This window comes from Ciconia boyciana, chromosome 7 (genome assembly GCF_034638445.1).
Source record: "Ciconia boyciana chromosome 7, ASM3463844v1, whole genome shotgun sequence".
In the NCBI taxonomy this organism is placed as follows: domain Eukaryota; kingdom Metazoa; phylum Chordata; class Aves; order Ciconiiformes; family Ciconiidae; genus Ciconia; species Ciconia boyciana.
This window is the reverse complement of record NC_132940.1, coordinates 29,085,788-29,103,026: the sequence shown is the minus strand read 5'-3', so window position 1 is coordinate 29,103,026 and position 17,239 is coordinate 29,085,788. Positions and strand designations below refer to the sequence as shown.

At 36.3% G+C, this 17,239-nt stretch overlaps 1 protein-coding gene across 4 annotated transcripts in view; it reads left to right on the top strand.

The window, feature by feature from the left end:
- The window catches only part of SUCO (SUN domain containing ossification factor), a 45,132-nt gene that overhangs the window by 14,314 nt on the left and 13,579 nt on the right, over positions 1-17,239 (top strand). For 3 of the 4 annotated variants that reach the window (XM_072867270.1, XM_072867269.1, XM_072867272.1), the window contains exons 3-15: positions 1,518-1,619; positions 2,997-3,142; positions 6,443-6,583; positions 6,764-6,914; positions 8,936-9,056; positions 9,289-9,413; positions 9,898-9,965; positions 10,626-10,733; positions 11,857-11,962; positions 13,882-13,902; positions 14,140-14,195; positions 15,215-15,306; positions 16,071-16,136. In XM_072867270.1, coding sequence (XP_072723371.1) covers positions 1,518-1,619; positions 2,997-3,142; positions 6,443-6,583; positions 6,764-6,914; positions 8,936-9,056; positions 9,289-9,413; positions 9,898-9,965; positions 10,626-10,733; positions 11,857-11,962; positions 13,882-13,902; positions 14,140-14,195; positions 15,215-15,306; positions 16,071-16,136 — 1,303 coding nt within the window. The remainder of the gene's footprint in view (positions 1-1,517; positions 1,620-2,996; positions 3,143-6,442; positions 6,584-6,763; positions 6,915-8,935; positions 9,057-9,288; positions 9,414-9,897; positions 9,966-10,625; positions 10,734-11,856; positions 11,963-13,881; positions 13,903-14,139; positions 14,196-15,214; positions 15,307-16,070; positions 16,137-17,239) is intronic. The other variant, XM_072867271.1, reaches the window with a different exon arrangement.

Here is a 17,239-nt window from a genome sequence, read left to right as displayed (position 1 = left end):
GTCCTCATTCCAAGAAAGCTTTTATATGCCACATCAAACCTGGAAAATGTGTGTTGAGCATTCTAGTTGACTCAAGCAGAGAGCTGCCTGACCAGAAAAAAAATACTGTAAATATTGTAGGTTTCTTAAGCATTTCAACATCTAGGGTAGCTGTATTTTTTTGCTAGCTTGTGCGGCCAAATAGCATTCAGTTCTACTCTTCTGCCTACCTGAAAAAAGTCCTGCTCGAGTTTAATGTCTGATGTAACAAAACTGGAAAGATCAAGTAAGCTTTGAGGCTGAGAAGCCACTGGTGTATGTTTTCCTACTTTTTTGCAACATTCTTCCCTTCATTCTAGTAACACGGCTGCATTGTTAAGCAGATTTCTCAACTTAAAACCAAAGATGTGAACTATACTGTACTTTTTACTCATTAAAGAAAAATCTCTTGGGTGCATGAGAAATCTTAAGCATGTGTCTGTTACTCCTAACTAGGCTGCTGGAGATGTCCTGCTCAAAAAGAGCAGTCTTGCAGCCCTTAATCAGTTTTCCTTAGATGTTGTCCCTTCGAGGCATTGATGCTATTTAATCTTAGGGACTAGGACATGAGCTAATATCATTTGGGGAAAAATGTTGCTTAGCTGTTGTCTTTTAAGATTTGCCTGCTCAAATTTGTACTTCCTGCTCTTCCAGTGTATGCCTTAGCTCTCTCAAATTAGTGTGATCATGTAGTCTTGTATAGCATAGCAGCCCATTTTGGATCTGAACACTAGCACTTCCAGTGTTTGACCACAGGATTTTAGACAGCCCGTATAAAATGACGGGTGTGTAAATTTCTACCAGATTTCTTGCTGTATTTTAAAGTATTGCTCAAAAATAACTTGCATATGCTGTAGTCACAATTTAAAAAAAAAAAAAAATTGAGGGGCAAGTAAATTCTTGTTAGTTCTACAGTCTGGTGGCTTTAAAACTTTTTTTCCCCTCAAGTATGTATTTTTTTTTTTTAATTTGTGAATTCACTGCACTTGATTGTAAATCTTTAGTTGTAAAAGAGAAAGTTGCTTTAAAACATTACAGCAGATTGGTGAAATTATTCTAGTTCTGCTGATAAGACTGCTATAACCGAAATGTGCTGAGTGTTACTTTTAATGGTTGTCTGTTGCAAGTCATCTTAGGATCATTTTTTTTTTTTCCTCCTATTTTGGGCAGCATGGAGACAGGGAGGATTTGTCAACATGGGAATTCATGGCAGAATGATTAACTTTCCTTAGTGCACACACAGAACGATTTAAGACTGCTAAAATGGTCTTTCCTGTGAAGTTTTAACTGAATTGTTTTAACTTGCTGTAGCCTTTGTACAGATGAGATTTTAAACATACATGGGCAGTAGTTCTGAAGATTCATGTAGCTTAACTTCTTTTTGATATTTTGGTGGTTGTAAAGATAGTATTGTTCAGTCTGTACTGAAGGTAACTCCTCTTACTAGAATAGAAGGCCTGTATTACTGCATACTTACTGTTTTACCTTTAATATACTAGGGGGAAGAGGCTGGTCCCAGAGTGGAGTCTGAGCATGCAGACTCAAGTACACAGAGTTACTCTACAGAAGAGCTACTTGATGACTTTACAAAATCTGACCAGGCAAGACTTTTATTTTATTCACTGTCTTCATACATTCTTCAAATGCTTCTTGGATTTCAGAGTTTTTCATTCTGGTTATCTAAAGCTCATAGTAACCACCTATCGCATTTCACTTGCATGTAGGGTTGCTGTCAGATTCATGTTTCCAGGGAAGGAGGAAACGTGAGCTAACAGATCTTGCATTTCCCATGTGCATAAGTAATAATAAGAGTAATTTAATATTTGTAGGTACTGACTAAATAAATCTTTCCAAGATAAATTAAAATTTGATGTTATAGGTATGGATGTCTCTATAAATAAAACACAAAAAACCTTCTCACTGGGGTCTTTTATATAGATCAGACTTGGTGATCATAGCAGTCCATTTTAGCTTTGGTCCTTCCTGGCTTCTGTCAGTTTCATTTCCTTTGTTAAAATGGAAAAAGGGTTGCATGTGCCATTGATAACATTAAGTCAGTGCTCGATGTTAAATGTTACAAAGCCCACTGTTGGAGATGATTTATTTGATATGTATTTTTGGGTTTTGTAGATTACGAGACAACATATGTAGGACATACTTCTGAATATATATTTTGTGGTTTAGATATGTAATTTCATAGTAAAACATTCCAGACCTCTTCATGTTCAGTTAGATGACTTGGAGTAATCCAGCTATTGACAAGAGGCTCTTGTTTAACAGTATTTAATAGTATTAATAGCATTTAGTATTGTTTAATAGTATTGCTGCAAGAATTAATCTGACCCATTTCAGTGATTATGTAGTCTTACAGATTCAGAAAGCCTTATTTTGATTATGCTGTGCGACAGCTTATGAAAACTGAAGAACTAGAATAAATAAGACTCAAGACTACTAGACTCTCAGAAGTGATAAGTGATTTATCTCTTTGTTCAGTTACAACATGGAATAGACTTCTAAATGATTTTGGACCTCCATTGCAGTGATAAAATTGAAAGCCTTCCCCAAAATTAAGCTTAGGATGAAAATAGTAAATGTAAATTTTATTGTAATGGAGCATGCAAATAGAACTGTTTATTTCAGTTGCTGAAATATTTAAACTTGTTTTCTTGTGGCGCTGTCTTTGTAGAGATGCATGGTTGAGGAAGCTGTTGCACATGCCTTTTCCAGTTAATATTTCTACACTATTATTGCAGACTATGGAAGAGTGTCACAGCTATGCCAAAGTAGCACTGAATACCACCTAGGTTTATGAAGAAAGAAAATTTATTCCTTAACTGTCTTGCTGTCTGGTTTTCAGGTTCATTGATGACAGAAATCTAAACTACTGAACTGTTAAAACTCCATACTAGATGTTATTGTATGAATGCTTTTCCTATTCAAGTTTTGAAAAAGTATGTTCATCTGTAATGTTTTCACAGACTACAGAAATGAGTGAAGCAAACCAGCCTGAAGTTGAGACTCCACCTTCAGTAGATGTAAATGAAGCTTCGTCTAGCATAGTTGCAAGCACTGAAAACATTTCCAGTTCACCTACCTCAGAGATACCTCCAGTCTCACAGCCCAAGTAAGGTTTTTTTATTTTATTGATTTGGTCTTTGAGAGAATATCACTTACTCTGATGTTGTTAAGAGTTACCTCTTCAGGTTTAGTAGGGATAAGACTAGACTGCTACACACGATTCTTTTGCTGTACTTTGGTTTATGGTGTCAATGCTAATGGAATACGCCATCGTTTACTCAGTGCATGGATTAAGAGTTGTGTACTTGCCTGAAGTGTCATAGTATTGCCATTATCAGTTTCTAAGCCGTTGCTTTGACAGAAAAAGTCCAATGTCTTTTATGTGCTAGATAATCTGTACTATAAAAGCCCTCAGGTCTTTACCGTTAGGATTTCGGCCCTTCAGAAATGTGCTTTCACATCTGTGATAAGATAACAAGCATCAAGGCTGCTTCAGTGATGGTCTCTGCTTTCATTACAGGGTGAACTTTGCAGGATTTTACTCCAGGACTTGCAACCAGAGCAGTTTTAAACAAGTTCTGATATTAAGGGACTTTTGATGAAATAGCAAAGTTTAGTATAAATGCAACCAAGACAGTTCGTAATTCTGGTACTTAGTAGTCTATTGCAGAGCTGCCTCTGCTGCTGGCAGTCTTCAAGAGTCGATATGCTTAATTTTGTTTCCCTTCTTTTATGGAATGCTGTGCTATCAAATGTGAACTGTAGTATGGAAATTCATGTGTATATGCTTCTAGGTACTTTCACAAAATTCTCCTGGGCTTTTTAATGTGTGCTAAGGGGAATATATTCTTCTGATTGTCTGCTGATAAAGATCTAAAATTTTGGTAGATAAAAATTTAACACATTAAAAATGAAGTAGACTTCTTTTGTTCTTTGGTGGCGGTTTTTTTTTTTTTAAGACTCCAGTTTTTCTGGTTTACCAAATTTAGTTTCTTTACCATAGAAGAGGTCTGGAAATCTTGTCTGCTGACTGATCTTGTCTAATCTGCTAGGGCTAATGCTTAAGCACCTTTTGGTACTTCATAAGTGTCTTTTAATTGCAAGTCTTCGAAAATCAAGCTTCCCAAATTCACAGTTTTTATAAAGCAAAACTGGAATGTAATTTCAGTGTGTTTCTTTTTATAGCTTTTGTTGACTACTGTACTGATTTGTTTGTGTAATGTATTGTAAGTCCTACTGTTGTCAGGTCTTAGAAGGAGATTCAGGATCTTATTTTCTTTTGAACATTCAGCTTGATGTCTTGCAACTGTTGAAAATTGTCTTGCTGTTGTAGTTGGGGAATGCTATAGTGGTGAACTCTCAAGACTTGAACTATGAAACAAATGAAAATGGAAGCTTGTTTTGGAGCACCTCATATGTTAGTTAATGCTTGGCAGTAGTGTTCTGACACTAGTACCTTTTACAGGAAGAAACGGTAGAATGAGTATAGGAGAGATGCATGTTTATACATTATTTCAAACTTCAGTTAAGCTTTAAATAGTAATAGGTGGTCTCTTTTTGTGCAGATTAACTCTAATATCCAAAACAGCTGTAGTCCAGCTCCATAGTAAAACAAGATCTTTAAAAAGGCTCAGGTGCATTTGTTATCTTTAGACAGCATTTTTCCTGTTTTAGATGCTGATTCCCATCAGTGTAACAAAGTCCAGCTCCCTTAGGTGTTATTGGTCTGATATTCCAGCAGGACCTCTTAGTCAAAATATTTTGCAAGTAATTTTATTCCAAAATATTTTTACTTTGTAATGAATCTTTTTTAGGACAGCACTGATTGTAGCTTTTCTATCCAGACCTAATCTGGGGAAAACTTCTTGAAAAATAATCTGAGCTTCTCTTCTGACTGCAAGTAAAGACAGCTTCCATGCAAAGTGAGCTTGGTAATGCACTTCAAAAATTAAGGCAAAGCTACTAACAAATGAAAGTACCCAAAGGAGAAGGGAGCACTACAGCTTTTAGGCTTGTGCTACTCACCTTCTGCCAAAATTAGTCACTTGAGGCCAGTCAGGTACACCCTGATATCAGGGTATTTTTGAGTCCATACTTGTCCCATATTTTATTCAGTTGATAATTACTCATACTGTCATCTGTTCACTGAGATCAAGAATATGTAGAGCTTTTTAATTTTAAGTGTAGTGGTGAGCCTTACTTCAGTCATAAAGTGTTACATGCAGAGCTAAACTGTGTGCATCTCAGATCTATGCGTTTTGGGGCGTTCAGAGAAACTACTCCCTGTTTGTAGCCAATAAATTATTGTATTCCTAGCATTTGTTAAATTTTGCTACATAGCAAATATCTATGAGTTTTTTGTTTTATACTGTGGGAACTTTATCATATGAAAGGTACTAAAATTGGCTCCTGTGTTTGTTACAGCTGCTTCTGTTGATGATCATAGCAGTCAGAGAACCAAAAAGATCCCCTTTTAAGCTGCTGACGTGCTGTTTGTGTTTTTGCAGCTCTATATCATGATATTGGATTAACCTAGTTTGCTGCTTATGTTGAAATTTAGGAGGCAGAATAAAGACGTTTACTTAGATCTGATTTATAAACTTCTAGATCAATACGAAAGTCATCCCCGTACTGGAGGAAAGGAGGAAAGTCACAGAAGCTGTTATTTGTCCACCTTCTCCTCCCCACCCATGCCATCATTCCTAAAGAGCATATAGGGAGGCTTTCTTTTCATTTTTTTGCCTTAGGATTCGTCTGATGCAGTGTGTTCAGTCTTCTTGGGAGAGAGGAAGTAATGGGCAGATTAGCTAGTTTGGGCTGTTTATGCAGCTTGCATAATGGTCTACTGGCTTACCTTATTTTTATTACACTAGCAAAAAAAAAAATCTAGTGGGAAGGAAGTCTGGCTGGCTCTACTATATATCGTTATGCCATCCCTTTCCTCCTCTAGTTTTAGCCAAGTTTTGTTCTGACTGCTGCCCATTGACTTGGGAACATTAGGAGTTTTTAGTGATAGAACTCAGTCTTGTGTTTGATTCCTTTGTTGAAAGGGAAAAGAGAATTACTGGCAGTCAGGTAACTATGAAGCTGTTCTTAGTTTGATGATGGGAAAAATTATCCATTGCAGTGTTTGGTAAGATGTTAGATGAGAGTTCTGGGAGATGAGAAGCTAGCTCTGAGTTCCTTTGCTGGGACAAACAGGCTGGAAAAGGAAATTCTATTCTTGCATGGGTACAGCTGAGAATGCAGTTCCACAAGTATAGCATACTTCATTCCTCTCTTCTTAATTATTTGTGTGACGCTGTTGCTTTTTTAAAACTTTCAAATATCTTTAGTTATGTGGTTGATTAGCAGGGTTACTTGTGTTATCAGAAGGGTAAAAAGCGTGTTATTTCTTTCCCTTCAGTGCAATAGAAAATTCCCGTGCTGATATCCCTGTAGTCAGCTCTAGTGAAGCTGAGCAGTCAGAACCTGACTGTGATATTGGTGGGACACTTGAGGCTGACCCTCAGAGTGAGCCTTCCTCTTTTGTCAGTCCACCAGAGAGGTGAGTATTGAAGTAGGTTGTGAGTCTGAATAATTTAAAGGTGATTGTTCTTTTCTGTCCTGGCCTTGCAACAAACATTTGCATGTGCTTGCTTATCTACATTTGTGTTTGTGTGTTTAAGGTTGCATATGGCTGAAAATGTGATCGTTTTATAGGTCCTAATACTCTTAAAACTTTCAGCCTTGCAGGTCAACATATAGAGAACATATCATCTTCACATGGGAAGGGAAAGAAGACAAAATCTGAGTTTGAGTCAAAAGTTTCAGCAGCTGAAAAGGGGGCAGATGAGCAAAAATCTGCTCTGAATGCCTCAGAGAACTTAAAAAGGGAGGTAAGCAGTGCTGATATCCACTCAGTACACACAGGAACATGATGACCTCTGTTAGGCTATCACCATTGTTAAAGATGAGTGATATCCATCACTTTTATGATTGCCACTGTATAAATGCACAGCCCTCACATTTTGAGCACTGTGTGCAGTTCTGATATTGCCATCTCAATAAGGATATAATGAACTGGAAGAAAAGGGCAGCAAGGTTGATTCATTGGCACAGAACAGTTTTTCTGAGCTAAGTGTTTTCAAATACTTGGGAAATCAAATAAAACTATCTGGAGCAGAATCCAGAAGAAATGTTCTTCATGTAACTGATAGTTAAGCTGGGACTTCCTGCAGGATGCTGTGGATGCTGAATTTTTTTTACCTAGGTTTAAAAAGAAAAGGGGTGGGGGGGGTTGGGTGTTGTGCAGTCCAGGTAAGCTTGTAGAAGGAGAAATCTGAGGGTTGAATCTTGACTGTCAGGAAGTTCCTGAGTAGCAAGCGTATGGCTAGAGGCAAAGATGACACTTGGAGGAAATATAAAATGTTTGGTGTGGTTTTATTCTTTCCTAGATATCTTATTTGGCCACTGTTAAAGTGGGATACTGGGATACTTAGCTAGACAGGTCTTTTATACTTAACTTTATGACTGCTTTTATGTTCTTACTGTGAGGCACTTCCTAAAGCTTATGTTTTTTAAATAGGTAAAGAATAACCAAGGCCATGGCAATACCATACTTTGCTATTTAGGGATCACATTTAAACTGTCACTAATAACTTGCATAACTCTCTTTTTCAAATTAAGTTTTTTCCAAGATTATTGAACAGAGTACAGTGTGCCTTAAAATAATTACATGCAGTCAGGAAGAATCTTCTAAAGAAGTTACTACAAACAAATTGGTGTAAACCATTATTAAAAAGAAAAGCCAATTTTTTTTTAACCTAATGCTTTAAAAACTGCAATTTAAATAATTGTGGCATTGGCCTGATGTCATAGTTAAGCAAGAGCATGATTTGGCATTGCTTACTCAGTCAGTTTTTTGACTTACCACTTTTGTCATAGTCCAAGGAGGATCTTATATCCTGAACTTTCTTGGGAGAGGGAGATACAGAGGTTTTTTTAGGTCCTTTCATTTCTAAATATACATGGGTCTGTATTTTTGGGTACACCAAATCTAAAGTTCTGTTGCAGCATGGTCATGTGAAGAATTCTGTTGTCATTTTTGTCCAAATATGTGGGTTTGGCTCTTTTTTGAAGGCTTTCAGCTATAGAACTATATGTGAAATAATTCTTGATTTAAGTGCAGAGAAAATGTCAACCTACAAAGCAGTCATTCTGGAAACTACCTGTAAAATGTTGTCTACAAAATAACGTCTACACTTGAAACGTCTAGCAAAAGCTTTTTGCCTATCTGGTGGTGTGCTGGAAATGTGTTTGTACAAAGGAGAAATTAAGACTTGAAAAGGTATAGCATATGGTTAACTTAAAAGGGTTGCTGCTTTGTCAGGCAAGTCCAAAACATTATTTCTTTGATCATTAAACATTAAATAAAACATTTCAAAATAATAACTCATTCTGCTGTTTTCTGAGGTGTTCAGAAACTCCAGGGGACCTCTGGAATTCTGTCATGACCATCATTCATATTTGAAGATTTCTGCTACAGGGAAACCTTTTCTCCTTAGGAGGAGGAAAACCAAAAATCTTTAAGAAAAAGCAGACGTTTTATGAGACAGAATGCTTGCGTTTTACTTAAAATGTATTAGTTTAGCCACAAAAATTACCAGCATCTCAGTGAATGAATCTGTAATTCTGGGAGGAAATCATAACATGTTTTTTCTGGCTTGTGAGCTTACCTTGTACCTTGACACTAAGTTTTTAACATGGGTTCAAATGATGTATCTACTGTTGATTTGATGAGAGCATGGGGTTTTTTTGGTTTTGGGATTGTTTGGGTTTTTTTTAGCATTCAGGTTCATCTTTGTTTTCATTCTTGGTACTGAAAAATATTCACAATTGGTGACTCTTTGTTTTGCAGAAAGACTATAAGAAAACAGGAGAAATTGACCCTACGTCGGTGATAACTCCAAAGGACCCCGGAGACATTCCAACATTTGATGAATGGAAGAAGAAAGTCATGGAAGTGGAGAAAGAAAAGAGTAAGTTCAGGATTCATTGGTTTGGTCTAAATCCAGACCACTTTCATCTTGTCTCAAATCTGAATAGTGAAACTGTCTGAACTTGGAATGCAGCCTGGAACTTCATTTTTCTACTAGAACTACATAATTGATAGCATTTATTATATAAAAGCAGCGATCAGCAGTTCCCTGAAAACGAAAAGACTGTTTGCTTGTGTGGTTTGTTGTAGTAGCAATATTTTCTTGTTCCTAGGTCAGTCAATGCACCCTTCTGCTGTTGGTGGGCAGCATTCCACAAAAAAGGTCCAGAAAAATAGAAATAACTATGCCTCTGTAGAGTGTGGTGCCAAAATTCTGGCAGCGAATCCAGAGGCAAAGGTAAGCATTTACTAATTATTAGTGTGTATTATTTCGGTTTACTCTTATGCAAAAAGTAGTACAAAGTACACTTACTTAAAACTGAACACTGATTTCTGAAGTAATCTTTTTTGTGTTCTGGTTTATTGTGATTTTTGATTTACAAAAATTGAGCATAAACTATGATCTGTCCCTTGTTTTAAGAGGAATTGCTATAGATAAATTTATGTCTTTAAGTGAATTTGGAAGGGGAAGCAGAGTCTACTCAGTACAGAAATTGAACAAAGTTGTATTAAATAGCTCGCCATAGTAAATAATCTGTGATTGCCTGAAAGTAGTATGGCACACAGTCTCCTGTATATTATCTTGCTTATAATGTTATGAAACTTGGTATTAGTCTATGTAACGAATACCAAACTTGTTTTTGGAGAGAGGGGGAAAAACCCTTGGTACTGCGTTAATATCTACCATACAATTTAAAATACTAATTCTCTTCTTTACACAGAGCACTTCAGCTATTTTGATGGAGAACATGGACCTTTATATGCTAAATCCTTGCAGTACTAAAATCTGGTAGGTTACTGAGGTTTGATTGTGTGACAGGAGTGGTTATAGTTTTCCATCGCGATGGGACTGTATGTATCCTGTGGGACTGACAATCTTGGTGTGTCTGCCTGAAATGTGTGTGTAAGGAACTTTTATGGATTTAGCGGCAGACACTTTGTGTCCCCCATAGAATTCTGTCTCTGGTATTGAGAAGTAAGTTTAAGGGGATAACTTTATTCACTTTAGTATTTGTAGGTTTTGCATAATTATAATCCTGCGTAAGAGAAAGCACTGAGCGTTCAAGTAAAGATTTTGGGATTTTTCCCCAGCTGTCAAATAATTGTAGGACATGTAATTGGCATTTACCATGTAGTAACTGGTATTTCAGGGGTGGTTTAAATGATGTTTGCTATCCTTAGTTTTTAGTTCTGTGACTTTTTGCCTTTGAGTACAAGATGGATGAAGCTTTTGTAGCTACAGGTGCTATCTAGCGTTACTAAGCTAGATATGCAGGTAAATGTCACTAGTGATTTTGAAGGGAGCAACAAATTATGCCTCCTTATTGTACAGCTTTTTTGTAATGTTCTTTTATACCCAGTGAAGGATGCAGTAACAAGGTAGAGGACTGAGGATTGTAATTGTAGAAGGAAAAGTGATTTTTTTAAGAATTTCCTTTTTGTCTTCAAGGTTTGTTATTGAGCTGTGTGAGCCAGTCCAAGTAAAGCAGCTTGACATTGCAAATCATGAATTATTCTCTTCCACTCCTAAAGACTTCCTGGTGTCTATTAGTGACAGGTATGTTATCAAAACCTGGCCTTCTGAATTAAAAATGAAATAGTTACTAAATGGATGACTTCGTAAAACGTGATCTCTGTATGCTTGTTATTATGCAAAGTGTAATTCACTGTGAAATTACATGGATTTTCTTTGTGTATACTATCAGTTGCTAGCATTTTTTTTTTCTCCATGGAAAGGCAACTGTGAGGTCCTTGAATACATGGTTTGAGTTCTTTCCATGCTTCCTGTATTTTTTTTTCTTTGCCACCTTAAAAATGAAAAGGAAAAATTTGTTGAAAAGTAGGAATGAAGCAGTAGAAATTATACAGTAGCTAGGTAGCAGATGGCAGATCATAAAATGAACGTGCCTTACCAGAATGCCACTGGGGTTGTAGGCTGTCTTCTCCCTTGTCATTCAGGCCATTTTCACATGGCTTAAACTGTCTTCAATGCTGAACTCTGTCCAAAAAAAAACCCCCAAACTATTTACCAAAAAAAAGTACACTATTGAGGAAGTGGAAGGGGTAAGAATACTACTGGTTGGCTGAACAGCTGATTAAAGGGTGGCTTTACTGTGTTATAGGCAATGTTGTACCCCCAGTACTTTTGGGAGTAAGCAGATTATTCTGGTATGTGAAAGAGGAGGCATTCACACAGTGTATCAAAAAACCTCACTTTCTTCTTCAGTGCTCAGAGCATGTGGATTCTAATTTACCACATGTGATCTGTTGCCTATTTCTAACTCTACTTTGCTCACAGTTTTTGGCTGCTTGCTTACAATAATATTTACAACCTGTCACTTGTGTGTCATGTTCTTCAGTGTTCACCTGAGGTGAATTTTTCAGTTCCAGAAACTTTACTGTAGGCTAGTTGAATTTCAGTAATTGGATCAAGTAGAGGGTTTCATCCTTCAAGGGCTTGCACGCTGTTTTAAGTTTGTGAAGGGGTACTGCCGAGGTTTTGTGTTGGGACTAGTCTTATCTTGCAACTCTTCTTTCCATAAAAAACACATTGTCACTATCTTGCAACTGAAAAAAAAATTCATTTTTTTTCTGTGAAAAGGCATTTTGAGAAACTTCAGTAAATGTCTAAACTGTGGGTTCTTGCATTTCATTAGCTGATGCCATTGTTTCTTTTCTAGGTATCCCACAAACAAATGGATTAAATTAGGTACTTTCCATGCCAGAGATGAGAGAAACGTCCAAAGCTTTCCTCTGGATGAACAGATGTATGCAAAATATGTTAAGGTAACTTAACACTGCAAGAGCATCCATGGTTCTCAGGAAAGGTTTGCTGGGCTTACCCTGTATAACAGAGCATCTAGAGAAACATGTTATCAAAGCATGCTTTGCCATTAATTGCACTAGCTTCATTAGTGGCCCTAGTATGATTGGCCATGTACTAAACCCTTGTCACACAATCACAAGTATATTACCTTCCTCATAATGGTAACTGAGAGGATCTTGGGAAGCACCTATTACCTTGTGTCCAAGTACATACTTAGTTGCTATCTGACTTAAGAAAAATCCAGACAGTGTTCTATTCTGTTTGACCTAACCAACTGTCTCCTGAATATAACATTAGAAGTATCAAGCTATTTTGTCTCTTGGCTGTATCTGCTGTGTGTGTATATACATATATACACACACACTCTCCCTGGAGCACAGATTAGAATATACATATTCTTGATACTTTTATGCTGTATTCTGCTATACAGTTTTAAGTGAATCTGAAAGAGTAAGCATTTGAATTCTGGTTCTCATCAATAGACTCGAAGTGCAGTTTTGCAGTTATTAAATTGTAACTGCAACTCATGCAAATTATTTAGGCTTACTGCTATGGGAGCTCTTGCCATGATCTCTCCACCTTCGAAATAACTTTGCAAGCTATCTTTACTCAGGAGACTCAAAGAGAATAAAACTCCATAAATAATGTAGTACTTGGACTGGGATAAAAGCTTTTGTGAAAATATTGGGGTATAGTGGAGGTTTAAATAAAAATAAAATACAGACTTTTAGGTCCTCTCCAGTGATCTGTTATCTTCCAATTATGGTGCTTTCCAAAAAAGACCAAACTTTTTTTGGTTTGTGCTACTTAATTACGATTTGTGCTTTCATGAAGAAGTAGCTATGAATGATAGTTATCTAACTTCTCTACCCAGAAATTCTGCATGAATCACAGGATAAAGATTTCACTTATTTTTAATTCTGCTTTCTGGCTGAATTAATGCCTTAAGGTAGCTGGAATCTTGCTTGACATTGAAGTTCCAGAATTACGCTAGCTGCTTCAGCACTTAATCCCTTGGCAGATACAGTGTTCTGCCTTGAATAATGTAGCATAGTAAAGTTTTCAAAGGATTGTTCTTGTAATGTTTTTACTTTGTGGCGCAAGACATAAGCAAGTTCTAAGTGTGCCTAGTCCACAGAAGAAGAGTCAAAAAAAATTTTCAAAAGTTTGATTTTTTTTTTGAAGTGGCTTAATGAACTTGTATCAAAAATAATGGATTTTTTTTGTAAGAGTATGGGAATAGTAATCTTGATCTCACTTGCAGATTATTACAGACCTTCATTGGTTGTGTCTACATAGTGGTTTAATAAATGCATTCTACACTTGCAAATTAATTTAGATTAAATAAATATCAGTGTGTAGTCAAGTTCTCACTAGAAATACACTGATGACTGAAGCTTCCAAATGTATCATCAGATGCTCTATACATTTTCTTCCAGTAGTGTTTCTATAAATTGAAGCATGTTATATTGAACGTGAAGCAGCAGCAGTCCATAGAATGCATGCTATGAAGGGTTTTTTCCTTTTGAGTCACTTTCTGTAATCTGTGCTCTTTAAGTGAAAAAATACACTTAGTAAATTTAACACACTTCAGTATTCTGTCTCAATCATGCTGCCTAGAAAAATTGAACTTAAGTTCATTAATAAAACACTTGTTGCATGTTACCTTCTATCTGCAAGGTAACAAGGGCTAAATGAAATCTTGCTACCTAAGGCAGATGAAGTAGTATTGCAACTTTATCCTTCATAACTTGTCTTCTTAGGCATTTATAGTACTGAATTAAAACCAAAACAACTCTGTAGTTGCCTGTGGCATGTGTTCAGCCTTTGTACTGACATCTTTTTTTTTTTTTTTGTCTTTTCCTTTCTCTCGCTTCAGATGTTCATCAAGTACATAAAGGTTAGCAGCCTCTTCTTTTGGAATGATAAGTGCATGGGGCTTGGGGTGTTCTCTGCTGTGACTCAGCACTTTAATGCATGGCAAGAACAAATCTTTTGGAGTCTTTTCTGTTATGGGCAATCTACAAATCCCCCCAGTCTACAAAACTTGCAATTTCAAGATTGGATGTATATGTTAAATGAGCTCTTGACTCTATGGGTCTTTGGAGTTTTATTTTAAGTACCTTTTATTCTTTAGGTGGAGTTGATATCACACTTTGGATCAGAACATTTTTGTCCTTTAAGTCTTATAAGGTAATATCTTACATGTTTTGCTTTGTCTTTCTACTTCCTTGCAGTTAAGGACTAGTGTGTTTTAATAATAGTTGGGCAACAAATTCTGGTTTTCAGTTTAAGTTATTTTGAAATACTGTGAATTGTAGTAGTGGCCTAAATTACCTGCTGCGTAGCACACTTCACATCTGTTTAAAGAAGGTTTGAATCTTTTGATTTGATTCTCCAGTATGTAAGGAATAGTTTATATTTGCAGGGGAGGTGTTAGAAAGTAAGAGCATGAGCAGCCTTATAGGAGGACATGAGCATTTCAAGGCTGACCAAGCAAAACAAGGAACAAGTGGTGAACTAAAAAGAGCAGATGTGGTGAGTGCTTTTGAGAAGCTGCTGTGTTGTAGCAGCTTTACAGTTAGTAATGCTTGGAATACCTAAATCAGAACAACTGTGTGTGTGTAGTTCAGAGAATAATCAGCCTCTGTATTGCTCCTAAGAAACAATTTCAATTCTCCTATCAAAGCTACATCAGGGTTTGAACCTGGGAACTCTAGTGTTATAAGCCAAACTGTATTTTCGGTTGACAAGACTGCTGTAAATTAGATTTATTTGATTTGATTTTGGCAGAGCAGGTCAAAGCGAATATAGCATGCAAAGTGAGGTAGTCATGAATAGATACTCTTAAAGTTAGTTGAAGGTGAAGGTGAAGAGGAGATGTAAGAGCTCATGGAGAGGTTAAGACAGGAAGTCTAGGTATGACTTCAAGTTAAAAAGGAAGAAACATCTTTTTGGCATTACTAGAATTAAAAACAGGATCTTGTTTTGGTGCAGCACTTGAAAGTGTGCAATGGACTTTGGATACAAGTTTGAGAAAGTAAGCATACCTGCTGCTTGATCTTGGTTAACTGAAGGCAACTATTGCTTATCCAATTTATTTGCTACATATTATATAATGTTAATCTTACTTATCTAATTATCAATTATGTCAAGTAATTACATGATTAATAGACTAATATTAGGTTTTTATTTTAAAACTTTGTTCATAGGGTATTTGGTACTAGCATGGTTGAAGAGTATGAAGAAATAGCTGATTCTCAGTATCAGTCTGAACGACAAGAACTCTTTGATGAAGATTATGGTAAGCAAATAATTTCTGCATTTTTAGCCATTCAGATGTGTCTTGTGCTAGTCTGGTGACTCGTTTCCTGCATATGCTAAATGATTTGACTGCTAAATTTACTCTTAGTCTTGTTGACAGTATTTCAGCATTTCTGGGTTTATCCAACAATCCTTTTAAGTTTTAAACAACGTGTTGTAACTATTGGAAGGTTACTTTAAAATGCTAGTAACAAGTCTATTTCACTTGGCAGGCTAGGCAATAATATCTTCATATGCTGACAGTAGTAAAGGATAACTAAAATAATCAAAGCAGATCACACAGAACAGCTTTATTTTTAGTGTCCATAGCCCATTTCCTGAGATTATTTGTATGATCAATGCTGCAAGCAATTGGGAAGGTACTTATTTTGGCTTGCAGACTTTGTGTTTAAACAAAAAATATTTTATTTAATATTTATTGATTTAATAACCTACCTCCAGCTGTCATGGGGGGGAGGACCCTATATGAAGCTCAGTGAGCTGTTTGCTGCATGTATGTCATGAATCCTGGGGAAACTGAAGCTTGAACCCTGGATCTCTTTGGGTTTCTTGTCTTTGGATTTGTCATTGCTTGGAGCTTGATATTTCAGTATGTAATCTCTGACTTTTAACTCTATCTCTGTTGTTTTATTTTCACACTGTTAAACTGACATAGTTGAATGACATGTTAAATCTTGAGGTTTATTTTCTACGCCCATGACATGTTTAATTTTGATAGTCATAAGTGTTCTTCTTTATACATAGATTATCTATTGGATTACAATACAGGGGAAGAAAAATCTTCCAAAAATCTCCTTGGTTCTGCTACAAGTGAGTATGATTTATTAGAAAAATTATTGCTGTGCTGAAGCAAAATGAGCTACTTGAAAGTGGAATGACATTTTGTCATGCAACAGCTACGACTCTTATTTTTCTGAGTAAATTGCTGAAACAATTTATTATGATTCCTATTTAATTGCATAGGAACGAGTAGTAGCAAGTCGAAGTTGGGGTATCCTTCTTGAAGTGTTCTAAAATTAGAACTTTCCAGATCTCTGTTTTTTTTGGAAACTTTGCTTTCTGTACTTAAGGATCCTGAGCACTTAAAAATATTAATGTTACATAGGGCTGTAAATAACCAGTACTAAAGTGCTGTAGAACCTTAATTATTCAGAACTTGGAAATCTGTGCTTAATTAAGGTGCCTTATTTATAGGAGGCAATATAAAGATTTACTTTGTACAGCCTGAAAGGAAGGGGTGGAGAACACTGTTTCTCAGAAGGCTTTATGTAAATATTGTAGCTTCTGTGTTCGTCATAAGAGCTGTATATTTTTTTGAGAGAACTAATGGTTCTTGACTGTCTCTTGTCACTTTTCCATTGGAAAACCTCCAGATGTGGGGTTTGGCTAAGAATACTTGAATATTCAGTTTTAATGGTAATCTTAACTGCTGAATTATTTAGGATAGTATCAGCTGCCACACAACTTCTAAAGAGTTCTTACACTGTACCACTCTTCCTTCTGTTCCAGTTAGTGAAGATTTGTTACTGTAGCATAGGTTTGCACTCAAAATGAATGCTGTTTGGGCTCAGGTTTTCCTTTCATCCCATAGTAGATCAGAGCTGCAGAGTTCTTTGCTACTATTTCCTAGAACGTAGTTGTCACTTAAGAACAAAAACGTCATGGCTAGGAATATTGCACAGCTTAGTGCAGTTTTCAAAGGGGAAATAGATAGTGGAAAAGGCAGTTTATTTCTAAATGTTAATCTCTCACAGATGAGAGAAAGCAGTACATTCTTCCCTGACACAGCTTATCTCTTATCTGTGACTTTCAAAGTTTCTATCTTCAGGCTGTCTTGATGAGGTGTATTCGTATGTTCTGTCCGCAAGTGTAGTATTGCAAGTTTTTTTGTTTGCTGCCTGAAAAATGCAGTG